At 43.9% G+C, this 19,454-nt stretch overlaps 1 protein-coding gene across 1 annotated transcript in view; it reads right to left on the bottom strand.

The window, feature by feature from the left end:
* Positions 1-19,454, bottom strand: part of PRKCA (protein kinase C alpha) — a 375,347-nt gene that overhangs the window by 114,350 nt on the left and 241,543 nt on the right. The window contains exon 4 of the mRNA XM_039859924.1: positions 1,955-2,066. Coding sequence (XP_039715858.1) covers positions 1,955-2,066 — 112 coding nt within the window. The remainder of the gene's footprint in view (positions 1-1,954; positions 2,067-19,454) is intronic.

The following is a 19,454-nucleotide window of genomic DNA, read 5'->3' as shown; positions in this document are numbered from 1 at the left end:
ACAATGAGGAAAAAGCAATCAGTTGATTCTGTTTAGGCTTTATTTCCAAAGTGAACTGTTTGAAATCATGTATGTCGACTTAAGGAAGATGCAGACTCTTGAAATATCTTTAAGTGCCTGGGTAGAATCCGCAACTTCAAGGAAAGAAATGCCACAGCCTCTGGAGATGACCTGGACAACACGGGCATGGCCTAGCGAGTGGATGGTAAGATTATTTTCCCACCAGGCATCATGACCCTCTGATCTGGAGGGGCACAGGCAGAGGTTTCTTCTCTGCAGAAGTTAAGGGAGGGGGTAGGGCCTGGGCGCCCACCTGCTTATCTTCCCTCCCAGAGGGGGCACAGGCAGCTGCCTCAGATGCCCTATGACTCCAAGGAAAGGAGTTTAACACTAAGAATACCGGTTTTTAAATTTCGTTGGCAATGGAACCGTTTTCGAACGGAATCTTAAACAGAATCCTAATATGTAAACCAGAGGAGGATTATTTTATTAGCATAAACTGAGTTAATAAACTCCAGTTTATACCATTTATTTATTAGAAAGACATTCATGGATAACCAATAAAGCCCTGTGGCCTGAATAAAAAATCGAAGCCAGGTGTTAGGGGTGCCAAGTGCAGTCTCAGTTCAGCCTCAACGACTCATCTGTTTTGCCAAAGTTCTATGGTATCCCCCGAATCCAGTTTCACGTAGAAGAGGATGTCTGAATGGCAACACTGTTCAGCCCCACGCTTTCCCATCCCCTCGACTCGTCGGTTCAGGGGAGAAACGTGACTGCGCGTTCTGCCCAGTGCGCGAAGCCGGCAACACCGCGCCTCGGGTGCCATCCTTGACTTGCCGCGGTCGAACGCGGAACATGTTCAAGTGCGCGTTTACGTTCCGAGTTTTAAAAGCAGTTACAAGCGTATTTACAAATGCACGTAGAACCTGCACGTGCAGAGCCCCCGAAAGCCACGTCTTTGGAACCCGAGGGGTTCCTGAAACACGGATGGCCACTGGTCTGGGTCATCGCGGAGCTCTCGTTGACACTCCACGGCTCTGCGAGATGCGGGTCTCCGGCATTCTGGGAAACTACCCGCCCACTCTATGACGTTCGCGTATCTTGATTTTTATATACTGTGTTTGCTCCACAGAGGATAAACACATAAAGTGTTTGGTCATAAATGAATGACAATAGGCTGGTATTTCCCTAGTGCTGCCTTGACTGTTGGAAAAACAGACTCAGTAATTACCTGCCATCTCCTAAAAAGATAAACTTTCATTGAAGTAAATAAATAGCCTGGGGAATCTCAAAATAGAACTATCAAAGCAAAGCGTTTCCGCGGTTGATTTTTCTTTCTTCCTGGGAGCTGATGGAGATGTATACGGGACAAAAAAGGAGGCGGGAGGAGGCTGGATGCCTTCCTCATCGGTGTCTTCAGTGATTCGCCGCTAACTGCGCTGATAAAACTGGGTCTGTCCATGGACACGCAGGGCCAGTGAAGTTAAGACGCCACCTCGGTTTTTATTTTCGTTGTGGTCTCATTTTAAGGAGAGCCGCCTGGATTGTTCCGCAGTCCAACCGCCAATCAGAGACGCAGGAAGATAATGGCCGTTTAGCTTATTCTGAAGCCCAAGCAAATGTGGAATCTGGGGGTGCGGCGTCTTCCTCCAACACACAGCACGTGCTCTGGGGGTGGGCCAGCCTGCATTTTACAGTGATTGACGATTCCTACCGTGAAAAACTGTGATGGCCACAACTCCATTTATAAAGCGGGTGCTTTATTTGGATTTGTAATTAGGCAATTAAATAGTTCGAAAACCCAGAACTCTGATGGTAGAGAAACTCTACACTTTATTGGTCTGGTATACATCTGAATGAATTCTCTTTATTGACGAGTTGGTGCTGAAAAGTTGCTGAACCTGGGTGTGTGCTTCTGAGCCTTGTCGTCTATTGGAAAAGAAAACTTACTTACTGTCACATTTCATCCCTTGATGGATAAGTCCATACAGCAGTGACCCGCAGTGATCACAGAAGGTGGGGCTTCCGTAAGTGTGGATTTTAAACTTGTGCTTGCTCCTGGGGTCCTAGGGGAGAAGAAGCACATTACTCATTCCACTCATAGAAAGGCCACATTCCTGAACCGAGTCAAGCTCAGGCCCCGCCACGCCCCACTCCCATGTCCAAGGTCAATTGACCCAGACTGTGCACCGTGCTCTGGGGTCATGCAATGGATGGTGGCGACTTTGCCACATCACATTTTATCAGGCTGCCCTGATTACGGGCCACGTAACGCGTAACCACGTTTCTTCTTCTCACAGTGTGTCTTTTGCACAGAGCGGCATTTCCGCCAAAGCGATCACTTCTGAACCCAAAGTCACCAAAGAGCTCGGGGGGCAAGGACCATGTTTTAGACACCGTGGCATCTCTGCATCCCCGTGCCCAGCACAGGCTGCAGTGTGGAGTAGGCACAAAATCAGAGTGTATTTGTGAAGCTGAACCGAGTCTGGGCGGCCTCCTTCTGGGCAAGGTTTCCAGAAACACATTGTAAGACCAGGTATGCATCCAAGCCGACAGGGAATTCTGTACTGGTTCCAAAGTATTATATGCATTTACGCGGGGAAACTCCAGCACAATCGGAGCAAAGCTGGAAATGCACCAAAAGCATACTTGCCATGGTCCCCCTGCTGCAATTCCTTTACCTTCTCTAGCATGTGACTGAAGGTAAAACTGGGCAGCTTATTTTCAAGTTTTTGTTCCTCAATGCACAGGTAGATTATAGATAAGGAAGTGAATACTAAATAAAGCGAACCGCAGTAATTAAAAAGCATGGCCTCTGGAGTCAGACTGCCTGGGTTCAAAATTCAGTGCTGTTATTTCCCAGTAGCGTGACCTTGGACAAATGAACAAATGACTTATCCGCTGCCTCATCTGTAAACTAGGAAATGAACAGCACCTACCTTATGTGGCTATTATGAGGGCAAAACAAGTCAATCTTAGTAAAATGCCGAGATGGGTAAATCCGTGGAAAGCAGTAAACACCTCTGCTTCCTGGGCCTCTGTTTATCAATATGTAAAAGTAGAGGGTTGAGCTAAAAGGTCTTTATGTTCTATTTGAACTATAAAATGATTTCATATGCCACCTGTCCATATTAAGATCCTCGCGCATTACATTCCTTCTCCTGAATCATTCTTCGTGGCCTGAACAGCTGTAAAGACAGAGCTGCCATTAACTGGATTCAGGAAGATGACAGACATTTGGGCTCGAGCTAATAACCTTTAGTCTCCGGTTCCTCAAATGCAAAGATACACAGAGAAAGATATTCTTGGCTTCTGACTTTCTAAGAGCTGAGGTGTTGGAGATTGGAGGTTATTCCAAAGGTGATTTTGACTTTATAAGATAACTGACCTTTTAGGTGACCTTGGAACCTAAAATCTAAGCCACATACATGCCAATGAACTATTATGATTACCTTTTAAAGACCTAAATTCTAAAATTCTGGAATATTTCAATCGTGCCGAATAACATAAAGAAGCGTAAATCAAACACTCACAGAAGCACCACCCAGACTTGACAAATGTTAGCAATTCTCTTGCTTTTTCACTGTACAGTTATTATCCTCATTCTACAAAGATGTGAATGACCTTCTGAGTCACATGGCCATTGAATATCAGAGATGGAATCTGACCAACGTCTGTGTCTTATATACCGATTCTCATTCAAGAGCTTTCAGAAACCCTAGAATGAGGTTCTGGTCTTAACATCTTTTCAAAAACGGTTTTATATTTGCAACACAATCTCTCTCTCTCTCTCTTTTTTTTAATGAGAAGACCTGATTTGTAAATAAAGTTTTATTGGAACACAGCCCTGCTCATTCATTTCCATATTTTCTGTGGCTCCAATGGCAGAGTTGAGTAGTTGTGACAGAGCCCGCAAAGCCTAAACTATTTACTCTCTAGTCCTTTCAGAAGAAGTTTGCCAATCTCTGCTTTATGGCCATAGTTTTCAAAGTATGGTCCCTATCACCTGAAACTTACTGGAAATGAATTTTTTTTACCCCCGCCCAGACCAACTGAATCAAGAACTCAAGGTGTTTCGACGCGTCCTGCAGGTGATCCTAGAGTGGGCGAGCACACTGAAGAACGAGATCCACAGCTTTAGAAGGTTACTCAACAAATATTTAGTAAGTGCCTGATAGGTGCTAGGTGCATGTGTGTGTGGATGCCTAACATGGTTCGCGAGGCAGTCTCTAGTTTAGTAAGTGTCTCCCGGGGTGTGAAACATTAACACTTTTCTTGGGAGACTACTTTCCGTAGTCAGGTGTAGCTGTGACTATGGTCTGAAGCCTGGGCTGAGCCGTCCACCATTAAAGCAGCCCACCACGCGGACAGCAGAGGCGGTGTCCTACCACGTGGAGGGCAAAGAGGATGCTGGGAGAAAGGGCGCAGACAGTTTTCCCTACAGAAGCAAGGAAGGCGTCAACGACTGGGGCTAAAGAAATCAAGCGTGGCGGCTGACACACAGCCCACTGGAACCCGGGCGTGCCAGGCAGCTCCAGGGCAGCTGTCCTGCTAGTTGGTTGTCACATCGATCTCTGTTGATGTGGCATATGGGTAACTTGCTTCACATTTCAGGAAAATCTAAGTCTTACTCATCCAACCCCCACATGGCGCCTTCAGGCTCTAACTGTTTGGAGATGTAGGAAGGGAGGAAACCATCGCATCCACCCCCTGATAACCCTGGAGAATCACCAAGTCTTGCAGTAGTCCCACTTCGAAATCAAGAGTTGCCAAGGATCTGGCCTATGATGATAATGACAGCAACCACCGTGACACCTGTGTGTTGGTCATCACTTTTGCATAGGTAATTTTCAATAACCACGATCTCTCCTAGAAAAAGCGCCTTGACCAGGATCTTGGACACCTGTGTTCTGACTCCAGCCTTGATGCAAATTCAGTGACCTGGGAAAGTCCTGCCAGTTATTTATAAAGCGGAAACAAAACCAGTCTGCCTATGTCATAGCCTGGGGTGAGGCTTAACTTATGGAACATAAGAAAAAAGAGCAACTTGAAAATCCCTAAACGAATACAAATTAGCACAATTATACTATCCTCAGAAGTCAAGCAAGACGCCTCAGGATACATCAGTGATGTGGGCCCGAATGGGAAGGAAGAGGAAAGCCAATCAGCCTCAGTCCTCAGAGGTGGCTGGAGTGGATGCCAAGGTGGCAAGAAGCCTGGGGACTTTTGTGAGGTCCGGAGCTCCTGCCCCCTCTGCCCGAAACAAACGCCCCAAGCCGAGTGGTAAATTCCGAAACCATCTGCCAGGCCAACTGGCCCACGCATGCCGCCCCCAACTGGACGAGTACATCTCCCACACGCCGGAAATGGCACGCGGAACTAATCCATCTCTCCCAGTCCGACAGAAGAGACCAGCGCTAGCTAAAGAGCTGTGACTCGTGATGTGCAGACAGCAACTGCACCGAAACACTTCTCAGCCTCCGGGTTTCTATTGATGGTCACCAAATAGTGGTGCGTTTTACTACTTTGGGCGCTGACCCCCTCATCCGGCTCCTGAAGGTGTTGGACTGGACCAGCATCTTTACAGTGGTTTGTCATGGGGCCCTTCGGCTGGCACGAGGTGCCTGGGAGCTGCTGAGGATAAGAGAGGGAGAGAGGGAGCCCACTGCTAAAATAGAAGTTTGAAAACAACTGGACTAGATGATCTCTCTGTCTTGCTGTAACACACACACGCACGCACACACACACGCATGCACACACACACACACATACATTTTTATTTTGAAATAACTTGACTCAAGAATTTGCAAAAATAGTACAATCTGTTCTCACATACCCTTCACCCAGCTTTCCCCAGTGACATCTTATGTAACTATAGTATGTTTGCAAAACCAGGACACTGGACAGTGATGCTGCTACAAGACTGTTAATTAAAGGACAGACTCTACGGTCTCACCAGATCTTACACGCGCAGTTCCAGTGCATGTATTTTTACTGGACGGCTTATGAATTAAATACACTGTTTACTGAGTGGGGAATACAGTAATATTTGCTGGGTACATAGCATTAATTCAAGCAGAACTCCACCAAAAGATCATTTACGGCTTGTTCGTCAAATATATAATCAACTGGATCTCCTGTAAAGAGGCCATAGAAGGATGAATGTAAAGATGTCAGAAAAGTAGAATCAGAATGCTTTCCTCTATATAAAGGAATCACAACACTGTTTTTCAAAACGAAAACCATTTCGAGGCACAAGCTGACGGAGTAATCACTAAAGCATGGTGCCAGCCAGGGGTCAGGGGACAGTGAAATGTGTGTGCATTACAGGCTTCCCGGTGATGCTTGTGACCTGATAGAAAGACAAGGCAAACTACAGGACACCAAGGCACGAGCTATGCCCCACTGGCTCGAGTAGGTTTTGTGACAGGTGCTGAGTGAATCTCACGATGATGCTGTGGTGTTCCCAGGAGGCTCTGTGTGGTCAGGGAGGAGGACAGAGAGAAGCTGAGTCTCAGGTGTCCTCATGTCCAAATCCCACTTGTCCCCAGGTTGTGAGAAGCAGCGTTTGATGGACAGGGCCTCCGAATTCTCTCCTATATCCATCAACCTCGACATCCAATTTCTTTCTCTGGATGATCCCCAGGTAGCACCCAAGCTTTTCTCATCTTGCTTTGGCTGTTCCCTCCACCTGGCATAACCATCTTATGCCAAGATCCCACCTGCTAAAACATCTCAAAAGGCTGCTTCCTCTTCACAGGAAGCCTCTCCAGACATCAGCACCAGATACGATTTTTCTCTTTCCTCTGACCTTCCAGAGCATGTTATTTCTGTCTTGAATGTACTACTAGCACATTCTGCCGCTTGAGAGTTATTTCTCTACCTCTTCTTTAATATTTCATCATTGATCTCTCTCTCTCTCTCTCACGTGCGTACACACACGTGGAGGGCAGACACCACGGTCTCAAAGGTCCTAAAGCACACTGCTGAATTTGCGGCTGGGCCAGAACCAAGGCTGACAATTAAGTTTAAAGTATTAACGTTATTTCTGAGCTTCCTGGAAACCAAAGCAAAGAAGGAAAAGAAACATAATAGGTTCTTCTGGGACTGCAAAGCCGCCTGGATGCATAGATCTGTTTTGACATCCTTTAAAATCACTTTGTATCACACGTGGTGGACTTTCAATAAATGGACTGTGGGGAAGACTACACTCCATTTTTAGCAGAGTTCACTTCTATCACTGTTCACCTGAGGCTTCGAGATAGTTTATCCCTCATCTGTTACGTCTGGCCACACCTAGCGCCACGTCTTCGCTATTGCCAAGTTAGTAACATCTTCCCACTTGGTACAACACAGGTAAACCTCCCTTTTTTACTTCCCTAGGCACTGGCAGCCTCTTATTAAGTGGAATATGAAACCTGCTGTCATATGTCGCAAGCCTGACATTATATATTATAATGAAAGCGAAAAACATTCAGCTCAGAGGCTTCTGTCATTTCCACAGCTGGGGGAGAAAAAGGAGTTTTTGACTACACCAACTTTCATAGGCACGAAGGAAGTCTAACGCACAAATCTAAATCTAGACCTCTCGGAAAAAAAAAAAATAACGCACGAAAATTTCAAGTTCTACCGAGAGCATCTGCTGGTTTCTCATACCTTAGTTTTATAATACAGCGACTTACTGGCCTCCCTGGGCACGCTGCTCAGCACCTCTACCTGGGCTTTTCAAAGTCTTTCATATCAGCAGTACCATCCCCGCTGCCGTCAATTTGTAATGTGTTAAAAATAAACCCGTGGATCTGTTTTGCCCTGAATTTTGACACTGATTGGGTCTTACGTTTCCTAGATGTCTCCTTATATCAGCTATAACCACCTGGAAGGTGTGTTCTAGGTAAGTTTGAAACTGCAGTCTTCGTGGTTGGAGACCAACCTAGCAAAGGGCAGTGTGAACCCTACAGAGAAGGTAAAGCTCCATGTACACCAGGGGGCCGGCAATCGGTGATGCTTTTTGATGAGGATGTTGATATTTGAATAGACAAAATAATGACAGGCTTTTCACTTGAGGTCGTCCTGGCTTTTCTACCCATAGTTGAACGTCTCTGGAATGCCCACAGATTTCTCTTAGAGGTCCAAAATGGCTGTCATTAAGGGCCAGAGTTCAAACTTTTAAGAGTTTCTAGAAAAGACTGTTTTTAACTGAGCGAAGCCCTGCGGTGGGACTTCCTCTATGACCCAGAGCAGTGTGGCTCCTTCCAGCTGCTTCCTCTGAATACCAAGGAAAATTCCCCACCTTCATCATCTGACGTATTCTCGCGAATCGTGCTCGTAAGCCAAGCCTGGGTCTGAATGTCACCCGCATGCTGACTACACAAGCAACACTAAAAAACAGGGCTCCAAGGGCAAATCTGGCACCATTTCTGTGATCTTAAATTTCTTGGGAAGTAGGTTTGTTTGTTTTTTTTTTTAACTTTATGATTTAAAAAAATTCCTAAATTTTTTTTTTGTTAACATGAGAATTTACCAAAAACCAGATCACATGGCCTGGGTGACTTCATGTAACTTGGGTACCATTATAATTATTACTTTGGATTCCATGTACTGAGTAAGGCACCCACGGGCCTTCTCGGGCTGTTGAGTCAGCCTGCTTGACTCTTCGCATTTTTTTGCCTTTGATTACACTGTTCTTGCTGATTATTGCCTGTTCTGAAAAAAACAACTAAGGAACTTCCATTTCTGGTGACAGTTAATTCTTTTGTCTTAATGTACCCCTTTTTCATTCTCACGAATGACATCCGCTTTTACCATTGGACTAGCTTGTCAAATCGGGCTTCGCTAGTGATAGGATTCTTATGGGCCCTTTGCCAAATTATGTAAGACGCTATAATTATTAAATGGGAATCAACAAACTCTTTAAGTAAAGTTCTGTATAAATCTCTATCAAAGAAGCAATGGCTAAATAAACCGTAACATATTTACACTAAGGGATATTATGTAGCAGTTCAATCAAATGAGCTAGATCTTTTTGTAAAGACTCAGACAGACCTCTAAGATATACGGTGTAATGAAAAGAGCAAGCCACAGAATTAAACATAAAATATAATGACATCTATGTAAAAAACAGGATTAAATATAACCTCCAGACTCAGAACCATAATATAGCTTCTCCCCTGATAGATACATACATAAAATGCCTCTGGGGAACTGTGGGGACAGACTGGCTTCAGATGACAATGAAAAGAGCCTTTAAATATTATCTGAAAAGATTTACGTTAAAAAAATGAATTCATACATTGTTTATGTAATCCAAATTACCATGAATCCCACCTGAATATATCTGGTTATATTTCAGCTGGTTCATGAGATGGCATTAGAGCGAGAGCCTCCACATATTGAAGGAATTAGGTCACAGCTGCTATATCTGGTGAAAAATGTGCATCGTCTATAGCTCCCCTAGCGATCTGCTGAGAAGAAGGTGTCTATATGAGATCATTATGCAGATATTTGGTACCACTGGCCATCGATAAAACTGAAATCTTAATGAAAAGCAATAATATATTATAACCAACAAGTCCCTACTTATAATAAATTTTAGACATTATCATTATCTCCAGACAACAACTTGACATGCATTGATGTTTTACCACTGACAAAAGAACCTTTGATAGTGTGGTATGAAATTCTGGTAAACAAAATCAGATGTTGAAAATGTGCAAATATTCAAACCACAAAGGCTATTATTTCTTAGTTAGCTATCAGATTTCTTCATTTCACCTCAAAAATTATTTATTGTACACCTACGGTGTGCCGAGTGGTGTGTTCACAGTGACGAAGACACTGGGTGTGGTTCAGGTCCTGTCTCACTCGGGGGAGGCTGGGTTATTGCGTTAACGAACCACTAACTAACTCTCTAACAGGTTACTACTAACTGTAAGTGGCTTAACCTAATAAACATTTACTTCTCACCCTTCACTCTGGGACCCAAGATGGGAGGGAGAGCAGCCTCTATCTGGGATGTTGCCAGGCTCACAGCAAAGGATAAAGAAATGGAAGAACCACTCAATGGCTTTTGATCACCTACCATTTCTTTCATTGGCCAAAGCAAGACACATGGCCAAGCTGTGAGTCAACAGGGCAAGGGTTTATAATCCTCCTTAGAAAGGGACAGTGAACATTTTAAATAATAATATAATCTACAGAGATCCACAGAAAACTCAAAGTCAATTGCATTTTACATTATTGAATGAAGGACTACAGAATGGGTTAGAACTATAACTCTTGAAAGCTTGTAGGTTTAAGCTCAACTGAATATGGTTTGAAGCTGGTGATGTCAAATGAACCATCTACCTTTTAGATTTAATATTACCTTAGCAGCAAAGCAGTCAAGAAGAAAAAATCCAAATCTTGTTGGCTTGCTACAGTAAACATTTATTTCTCACTCGGGTTATATGTCAGGGGCTTCAGGGCAGGTGCACCTGTCTGCTCATCCAGGACCAAGGGATGAAGGGACAACGCTACCTGGGACACGCCCATTCTCAGGGCAGAGGGGAAGGAAAGCAAGAGGTGGAGTTGCGCAATGCAATAAGTTGACGCTTTTTGCAAGGGGGATACTCCCCATCCCCTTGCTTACTGCTGGTAAATGCAAGCCACAGGGCAAGCCTGGCTCTGGGTGAGGGATGCTCGTCCCCCAGGGAGGAGCTGCAAGCCACAGGGCAAGCCTGACTCTGGGTGAGGGATGCTCGTCCCCCAGGGAGGAGCTGCAAGCCACAGGGCAATGCGTGGAAGCTGTCACCCTTTTATAGGTGACCAAGCAAATAGTGGGGGACGATAATAAAATCTTCCATGGATCATTCTTTCTTTATCTACACCATGTATCTAGGAGTTCATGAAAGATTTTATTTCAAAGATAAATCATTATTTCTCTTTTTCCTCTAAGTCATACCGACTCCTCTAAAGAAAATCATTCAACTATTATGTTTCTTTGCCCGTTCGATTAGGTGAGTTAATTACTTTAACTAGATTTGTGATAACCTTGTGGATGGCAATCTTTTCAGGAAAATCTCACATTTAAAAAGTGTTATTATTTTTTTTTAAGTTTTTATTTTGCAACACTTTTAGGCTCACAAGTTGTAAAAACAGTGCGCGGAGTCCCTGTGCGTCTCCTTACCCAGCTGGTTGCAGTGATAACAAACCAGAGTACGTGATCGAAATCCAGGCAGGAACCTTGGTTCTACGCCATTGCATGGGTTTTGCCACTTTTTACACGCATGCATTGTGACTGCCTGTGTGTATAGTTCTATGAAACTTCATCGCATTCACAGTCAGAAGCATTCCATCACCCCAAAGAAGCTCTCCCTGTGGTCACACCCTCCCTCCACCCCTAGCCTCTGGCAACCACCAAGCTGTTCTCTGTTAAATAATCTTTCGTGCAATTTATTTTAGCACCCAAGAAGGTTTGTGCCAGAGATGTGGTTAGCTCCAATGCCACAGTTTGAAAGGAAAATAAAATAGAAATACAAAAGGCATCTTCGTTATGTGACTCCTGCCAGCCCCGGACCAAGCTATTTATCTCCTTAAAAAAAAAAAAAAAAATCCATGCCCAACATTATATGGCTAAGAATGAATCAGAGATAAATGGAAACATATTTATTCCAGAGCCTACAAGACCCCATCATCTTTGTTTAATTTAATAAAGACAGGATTGGGTGGTTACTCGAGCGAGAAAACCTTTCTGACATTCTGAGATGGTGTGGGACAAATTTTGAAGCCTAATACTTTGTGTACGTAACATGCCCAAGATGCTACACTCGTTTTTGTCATGGACTTGAAAAAGTATAACGTTGTTTGCAAGAAGGCTGGTTTTTATGCTTCCCTATAATTCTGGAAGATTCCCCAGCAGCTGGTATTTTGTTCAACAGAGGAGGCAGAAAGCATATCCCAGTCTCCTTCTTGACTGCAAGGTGCAAAGGGGGCGGGGTTCTTTTCCCTTCTTTAGGTGCTTCTGATTCCTCGTCCAGATTGCTCATTACTCGCAATAAATAATCCCCAAACGGCCACCCCTCCTAGCGATGTTGAGAGGTGCTTCCTGAAGTCCAACGATCTTTGCAGACCTCAGGTATGAAAAGATAAGACCTCATGTTTGTTTTTTTTTTTTTAAAAAAGGGTAAAATCGTGTTTTAGTCACTTATTAATTTTCAAGTATTTGTTCACATGTTTACTTATGTCGATAAAATATGTTACAAAAAATTAGAAAATACAGTTAAAAGTAGAAAAAAATTATATAGATATGTGTGTATATATATAAATACTTTGGTATGCTTCATTCAAGAAAGATGTAAGGATGTGAGTGTGTGTGTGTGTGTATTTTCTTAGGAATTATACCAAATAGACTGGGTATCTAGTTTGTTTGTTTTTTTAAACAGCTCATTTTAAGCATCTTCCCATGTTGTTAAGCATAAAGCGGGATCGCATTTTACTGTATGATGTTTCATATGGATGTACCATAATTGATTTAATCGACCCCTCAATTCCTGGACATTGAGGTTTTTTCTGATTACACTATTACAAACAACAGTACCACGAGTGACTGTGAACACACACTGTGCAAATAAATGTCTTATCAGCTCCTGAGGATAAAAGCCAGAAGTGGAAATCTTGGGCCAAAAGGATTAACATAAAATATTAAATTTAAAAGCTAACCATCCATTATAAGTCGGGGGTCTGTTTTTGATCAAGCCACTCTGGTTTGAGCTGGATGGTGGCTGAGCCTTCTGGATAAGCGGACAAGTAACCAGTTTACTATCTTGGCTAAAATGTAACATGTAACTCTCCGTGTGTATTTGCTTTCTGTGCCGTACAGGCATTTGTCCTTGAATTGGGCTTCACCTGTTTGCTCAATGACTGAGAGCTTCCAAAAAATGATGGCTGACATCTCCTCCCCTTCAACTGCAGCTCCTCTGTCCTCGAGGATTTGCTGTTCTTTCCACGGATATCTTTTCGTTCCTTTTCTAAAACTGGGAACTGAGAAATATGGAAGGTTCATTTTTTTCAATAGTGAATCTCCAACCATCAGTTAAGGATGGCTGGTCTGGAACCATAAAGCAGTGGAACATCTTACAGTTTTCTAAAAATCTCTATTTCTAGCCTGCTATAAAGTCCCTGGCGGTTAGTCCTACACTGATGCCCGGTGACTGGGTGAAGGGCTTTTCCGCTTGGGCCTTAGCTCATGAAAAGCACTGTCACAGGTACAGGTGACACAGGCACGGGCACAGGTCCAGCTGTATTGTCATTTAGTATCTCTGCACTTTGCTTCCACATTTTTGTCCAAGCATCCACATTTGGTTGCGGTGTGCAGATGGTTCTAGAGCCCGCATACGTGTCAAACATGTATTTCTTTCCTTCTCTTTTAAATAATAGGAGCTAATGCTAATGCACTTTCCTCCAACTGTGACTTTAAATGCATCTCAAGCAATGCCTCCCAGAGCTCAATCTAAAGAATAATAAAAAAAGTACTCGTTTAGATGCCCCCCCCGCCCCCCTCCCCACCACACCGCCCCGGGCTGCCTCAGAGACCTCCCGTCCTTCATCTCAAACCACTGGCACCATTTGCTTGGCTCTTAAAGAAAAATTGAAGTTTGCCCTTAGGGTGGCAAAAACCTACTGTGCACATTTGAAATTTGTCCTACCAGTTTATTTTTTTTAAATAAAACAAATACCTTACAAAAATATCACTCAGAACATGCTAATATTGCTACTCGTAACAAGCAGTTGTGTTATAGTATAATTAAGGCAGAAATTCAGTGCCGTTTGCCCTTACAAGTGTTGAGTCTTTAGTGCCTTCTCTTCTCCCTCTGCAGAGGGGGGCTGTGACATGGTGCCTGGAACAAGAGGAGGAGCGGGGTGTGCCATTAGAATGCATTTGAGCACCTACCTCCGAGTGATGTTCTTTTTATCTGGGGATATAGAAATACCGTGATTGCTAGTATTCTAAAAATGTTTTCCATGTTAACTGGCTTAACCTTAGTGGGGGTTAAAAATGAACATTTAAAAGAAAAAGGGAAATACAATAAGACCGAATGGCGGCCTGTGGGCCCGGTAACCAGTGTAAAGGCAGCCCCAGACCCCCAGGGCTCCACCTGTATGCAAAGTTTGGGAAACAGATCTCCAGTTTACCCGCTTATCTGTCCTTTCTAACAGGATGTTGTGGTGGGGGACAAGGGGTCAGACAAACTTATGGAGTCTAGGTTAGTTCTCGAAGCCTTGCATTGCTTCCTTTTACCTTGTGATGTGGCCATGGATGGTCAAAGAGGGACAACCCTCAGTGGGAAGATGAAGAAACCGAGGCTCAGGAAAGTAAAGGATTTAAGCAGAATCCGTGACTGGTAAGTGGTTAAATGAGGATTTCAACACAGGCCTTTGACTCAATTGATGGGTCTGACTCTGTACTAGATGTTGACCCAACAACAGCAGATATAGTAATATATGGACAGGAAGGCTCATTCTAGTATTCGGATGAACTTGATATGTAGCATAGATGCGCAAACTTACTTTTTCCCAAGGAACTCAAACGGACATAGAGCAGAAGGCTCCTTTCCTCTGAGAACAGGAAAAAAAGATAAAATCTAAAGAGGCAGCCTATCACGGAATGGCCATAAATGATAAACGGCATCTTCAACCTTTACTATCTCCAGATTTCCATTCCTACTACGACGAAGAGGTCCAAGCTAGCGTAGAAAAACAGATACCCTTTGCTTCCACTAGAGGGCAGAGAATGGTATCTGGGGATGCAAGTCGAGAGCGTTTTAGGGACTGTCACCACCCAAGCAGAGAGGAATCCAGCTGCGCTGCAGCTCTGAGGAATGTGTTTCAGAGCGCGTGGCCTTCTCTGTTTCAACCGTCTGTTCCAAAGAAATGAAATCGGGCTGAAATTTTATTCAGCTTCGACGACACCTGCATTTCAAACATTCTGTTCTTTCTGGAAAATAATTGGTCTATTCCTCTTTATCAAGTCCACAGCACGTGACAGCCAAACCAATGTAATTTCACAAAGAACCTAATTGGTATCTGTGAGTGGATAGGATCTGTACAAATAGGAATTTCAAAGGAGAAGGTAGTTGGTGACATAAAACTCCATAGGGGACTGTCTGATAATCTACTGAAAAGTAAAGAGTTTGTTCATCAGTATAACTAACGATCCAGTTCAGCAACGTCCAACGGAACTGAACTCTCTGTAATGATGGAAATGTCTTATGTGTGCACGGTTCATTAGAAACCACTAGCTACATACTGAGCACCTGAAATGCGGTGGCTTCTACTAGGAAACTGAATTTTTAAATGTCTGTTTACTTTTAATTCATTTAAGTTTAAATAGCCGCAGGTGGCTAGCGGTTACTGTGCTGGACAACGCAAATTTAGAACAGCCTTTCCAGAGACGCTCTGTTTGTTCAAATTTATGATCCTTTTCTTCCTGCTTCTCCTCAGAAGTGCCATATGGCAGAGACATGCTGGGAGAGACTTTCGGACTTTCTGCAGATAGCTGGACCAGCTGGACCGTTAGTCAGGGGCTGGGCATCTCTCTTGAACTGGATCTTTCAGGCTAACCCCACGTGACTGCCCTAAGCCAGGCCTTACAGCCACAGACCTACGCTCCTGGCGGCTCCCTTCCTCACCTCACAGTCCATCCCGAACAGATCGGCGTTCATGATTCACCACCTGGCACACACCACTCCCTTTCTCAAAATACTCCGGTGGCTCCCCATTGCCCACTTGGTCCAGCCACAATCTAACTGTCCAACCTTCTTCCCCACCATGGGACTCACTGCCAACCGCCGACGCCACACTCTTGCCTTGGCGTCTTTGCTCACAGGCCTCCCTTCCCCCATTGGGAAAAGCCCTCTCCCAGCCTTGCCTCTTCTCCGCGCAGACCACAACCGAAGCCAGGCTCCCCCTTCAGGCTGCCTCCTCCCCGGTCTTCTCCGGCTGCCTCTGCTCACAGCTTCCCTCTTCTGCTTCAGAGTGCGCACCCACTACCAACTACCATTTTCCAAATGTTTACGAAGGATCTTGTTATTTATCTGTTCTCTGAATACATCCTTTATTCATCTCATCTCGGCGCCTTTGCACTCGCTGTCACTCTGCCCGGAACGAAGCATCCCCAGCTCTTCATGAAGATGCCTGTCTCGTCATTCAGGGCTCAGCTCTGCCCTCGGCCCTGCCCGCTCCTGCACAGACGGGTTTTCCTTGATCCTCCCATCTAAAAAAGCCTCCAGGTACTCTGTATTCCAGTACCCAACCTTGTTCCTTTTCATCACTAAATCTGAAATTATTTTTCTTATTTAGTTTTACTTGCTTACATTTTGTATTTTTTTTTTTGTTGTTGTTGTTGTTCTTTAAAATGTAAATTCTACAAGTAGAGGGGAATTTGTCTGCCTTGTGCATGGCTGAACCTCTAGTACCCAGGACAGGGCCTGGCATGAAGCAGGCTCCTCATGAAGATCTGTCAGATGAAAGAATCCTGTCTTCTCTCCCAGTGGTGGGAAACTCATAGAGCTCAGAGACCTTATCTTATCCCTCTTGGGAGCTCAGCGCAGGTCTGCTGAAGATTATGAGAAGAGTGAACTTAACCTGAGCTACAGCTTTCAACCATTTCACAGGAGACTAAAGACCAAATGAAGGTGCTTTTGCAAATGAACCTTCCCAGATCTCTAAACAGACACATTACCTTTTGATATTTCTATCTGTCTCTCAGAAAGCCCACCTCAAGTTTAGGCCAAGAAAATCTAGCGAAGGTCAAAAAATCTAGCTGAGGATCGAACAATCGAGTAATAGTTACACTGTCACCCATTTAGGAAAAGTCTAGAAATTTCAGCTGATTTCACTGTGTAAATTTATACTGCCGACAGTGATGGCATAGGTTTTCTGGTGAGGAGATGGGAGCGGTGAGGCTTTTCTGCCAGTACGAGATAGAAAAGAAAAACGTGCACTATCTGCCCTTCAGGAAACGGGGAGAGAAGGGTGACAGGCAGCAGAGCCCGTGGTTCTAGCCATGGCCTTGAACTTTCTCACGAATCAACAGTTTCCAGCGGAAGGTCAGTCCTCTCTAGCTCACTGAGCTAATCACCTGACAAGTGTTCCGCTGACATTTTATTTTCTGTGGATGTCAGTTCTCCCACATCGAAATGAAAACCAGAGTCCTGAGGGAAGATTCCCCACCACAAGTCAAGTCTGATTACAACTCACTTTAACATTATTTGGTTACACTGTTATTTTGTCCTTGAGTATTGATTAGAAGAGAAGTCAGCCAGCTTCGGAGGCAGGGGATTTGCTCCGCAGGACTAAAATTTTGGTTGTAAACATATCTGTTTATAATCAGCTTTCCTCTGTTGCCGTTAATCTCATTTCTCAGACTGCAGACAGAGATGGCCATTGTTTGCACACAGTTAACTACGAACAACTCACTATTTGTAAGTCTGCAGGCAGGCTGTTGCAACTGTAATTAAACATTTTCTTTCTTTTCTTTTTTTTTTTAAGACCCTTTCCTTAATGTGGACTCTCTGAATTTAGCTGCAAATCCTTGCTAAGGTTTACCAATCCGAAAACATCTCAGGATCAGAAGTTATTTTGACATGGCCAAGCATACTGCTCCCAATGAGACTGCCCTGATCACATCTGGAAGCTATATGCAGCGAGACGGGTACCAGTTCTTATCCTTGCGGTTCCCAGAGGTTTCTCTGACATTTTCTAAGAAAATACATCAATACAAACACCAGATCGGCTACGGCTATTTGTCCTCCTGAAAAGTGCATCTTACTCCTCCAAAGAAGCATCTATTTTTAATGTTTTCACTTAACCCTCACACTAAGGACCACTTTGTTCAGAAATCTGGTTCTAATGAAGATGTGAAAAGATTTCTACTTCCTAAATGGAACAAATGATCCTGTTGGTTGAATACTAAGTGGTCAAGACAGCTGATATAATTTAATTGATCATATCAGGTTTTATAATAGTAAACTTAGAGCAAAGTATGTCTTCAAACATGAAGAAAAGGAGGAAAATGGGCTCTTGGGGTCCTTGGTGAAGCAATAATCACATTTTTAAATGCCTCAATGGATAAAATCATGATTTTGAATGAGGTTCATATAGAAATATTTACAGACACATCTGAATTACAAAATTGTTACCAAGAAAACGTCATTTCATGCAAATCGAATATATGACCATTCTTTTGGGTTGGCCCTGTTAGATCTGTGCAGCCCATAGCCTGTGGTTTTATTGATTGGAACAGCTCAATTAATCCAAAATTTGGGGAATGGAAGGAAGCCTCCCTTCTTGATGAATATCAAGATCAACCTGAGTCTTCTCTACGGAGCTTTCGGTTCTTCTGTAAACAGGCTATTAGGGGTTAACATTTGTTAGGAGATGCATAAGCTAGAACTAACTCATCGAAATAGCCTAGCCAAACTTGTGCTGATGAACGGATAGAGACTTATTTTTACTCAATTGCCAGAGGGATAACTTCATCGTGGAACTTCAGAGCTGAATTATTTTCAGATGCTCCATGATAGAATGTATTCCAGTCCTCAAGGCTATTTTGTTAGCTGTGAGATAGATCTATTTCCCCTTACAAAACATGCAGAGAATAATTAAGGGAGAGGGTTCAGGAAAAATCGTGGCTCTCCATGGAATAGTAGGCATTTGTGCACTTTCTGTGGATAGCTGACAGTGAGACAGCTGCATGGGGCACGAGCCATTCAGTGTCAACGGGCTGTTGAAAACATGCTCACTTTGACTTCTTAGACTCACTCAGCTTCCACTTATTAAGACCTGAATTCCCTCCTAGTAGCAGACATTACTAGGTCCCTGACCCAAATCCGTCCCTTTTGACCCTGTATGAGTATGAGTAGATCTCCGGAATGGCATATCTAGCTAACAATACTTGCTTCCCAGCTTCTCTTGCAGCTACAAGTGGTCATGTGACACAGCTCTGGCCAATCAGATGTAAACACAGTCTGCCACTTCTAGGAAAGTGGTATTTTCCTGTTCCAGGTGCTTCCCTCCCCCTTGTCTCCTCCCTTATTCATCTTCCTACCTGGAGGGGGAATAGCCATTTTATGACCAGAGACAAATTCAATTCCCTCTTTGGAAATGGAGCTTTTTGGCAACTCACTTAACAAGGGAGCTGGATATTTTCGTAATCTCGGGAAAACAGGCACCAGCTCACAGAGGCTGTCCAATGAGTCGCTGCACAGTTCTGTGGCTTTTATCTATTTCATCAAGTTTTCACAAAGTGAGAAAGCAGAAGTTGTTGCTTCTTTCTCTTGTTGCTGTTCATATGACATCACTTGTCAAGGAAGCACTGCTCTTTGAAAGCTGCACAATTCCTTCTGTATGGGACACGTAGGGATCCGTGTTCTCAATGACCCCATTGTGGCCACATAAGGGAACATGTGACAGCGTGG

The sequence above is a fragment of the Pteropus medius genome, unplaced genomic scaffold, assembly GCF_902729225.1.
Source record: "Pteropus medius unplaced genomic scaffold, Ma_sr-lr_union100, whole genome shotgun sequence".
Lineage (NCBI taxonomy): Eukaryota > Metazoa > Chordata > Mammalia > Chiroptera > Pteropodidae > Pteropus > Pteropus medius.
The sequence above is the reverse complement of the archived record's forward strand: the minus strand, read 5'-3'. Positions and strand labels throughout refer to the sequence as shown.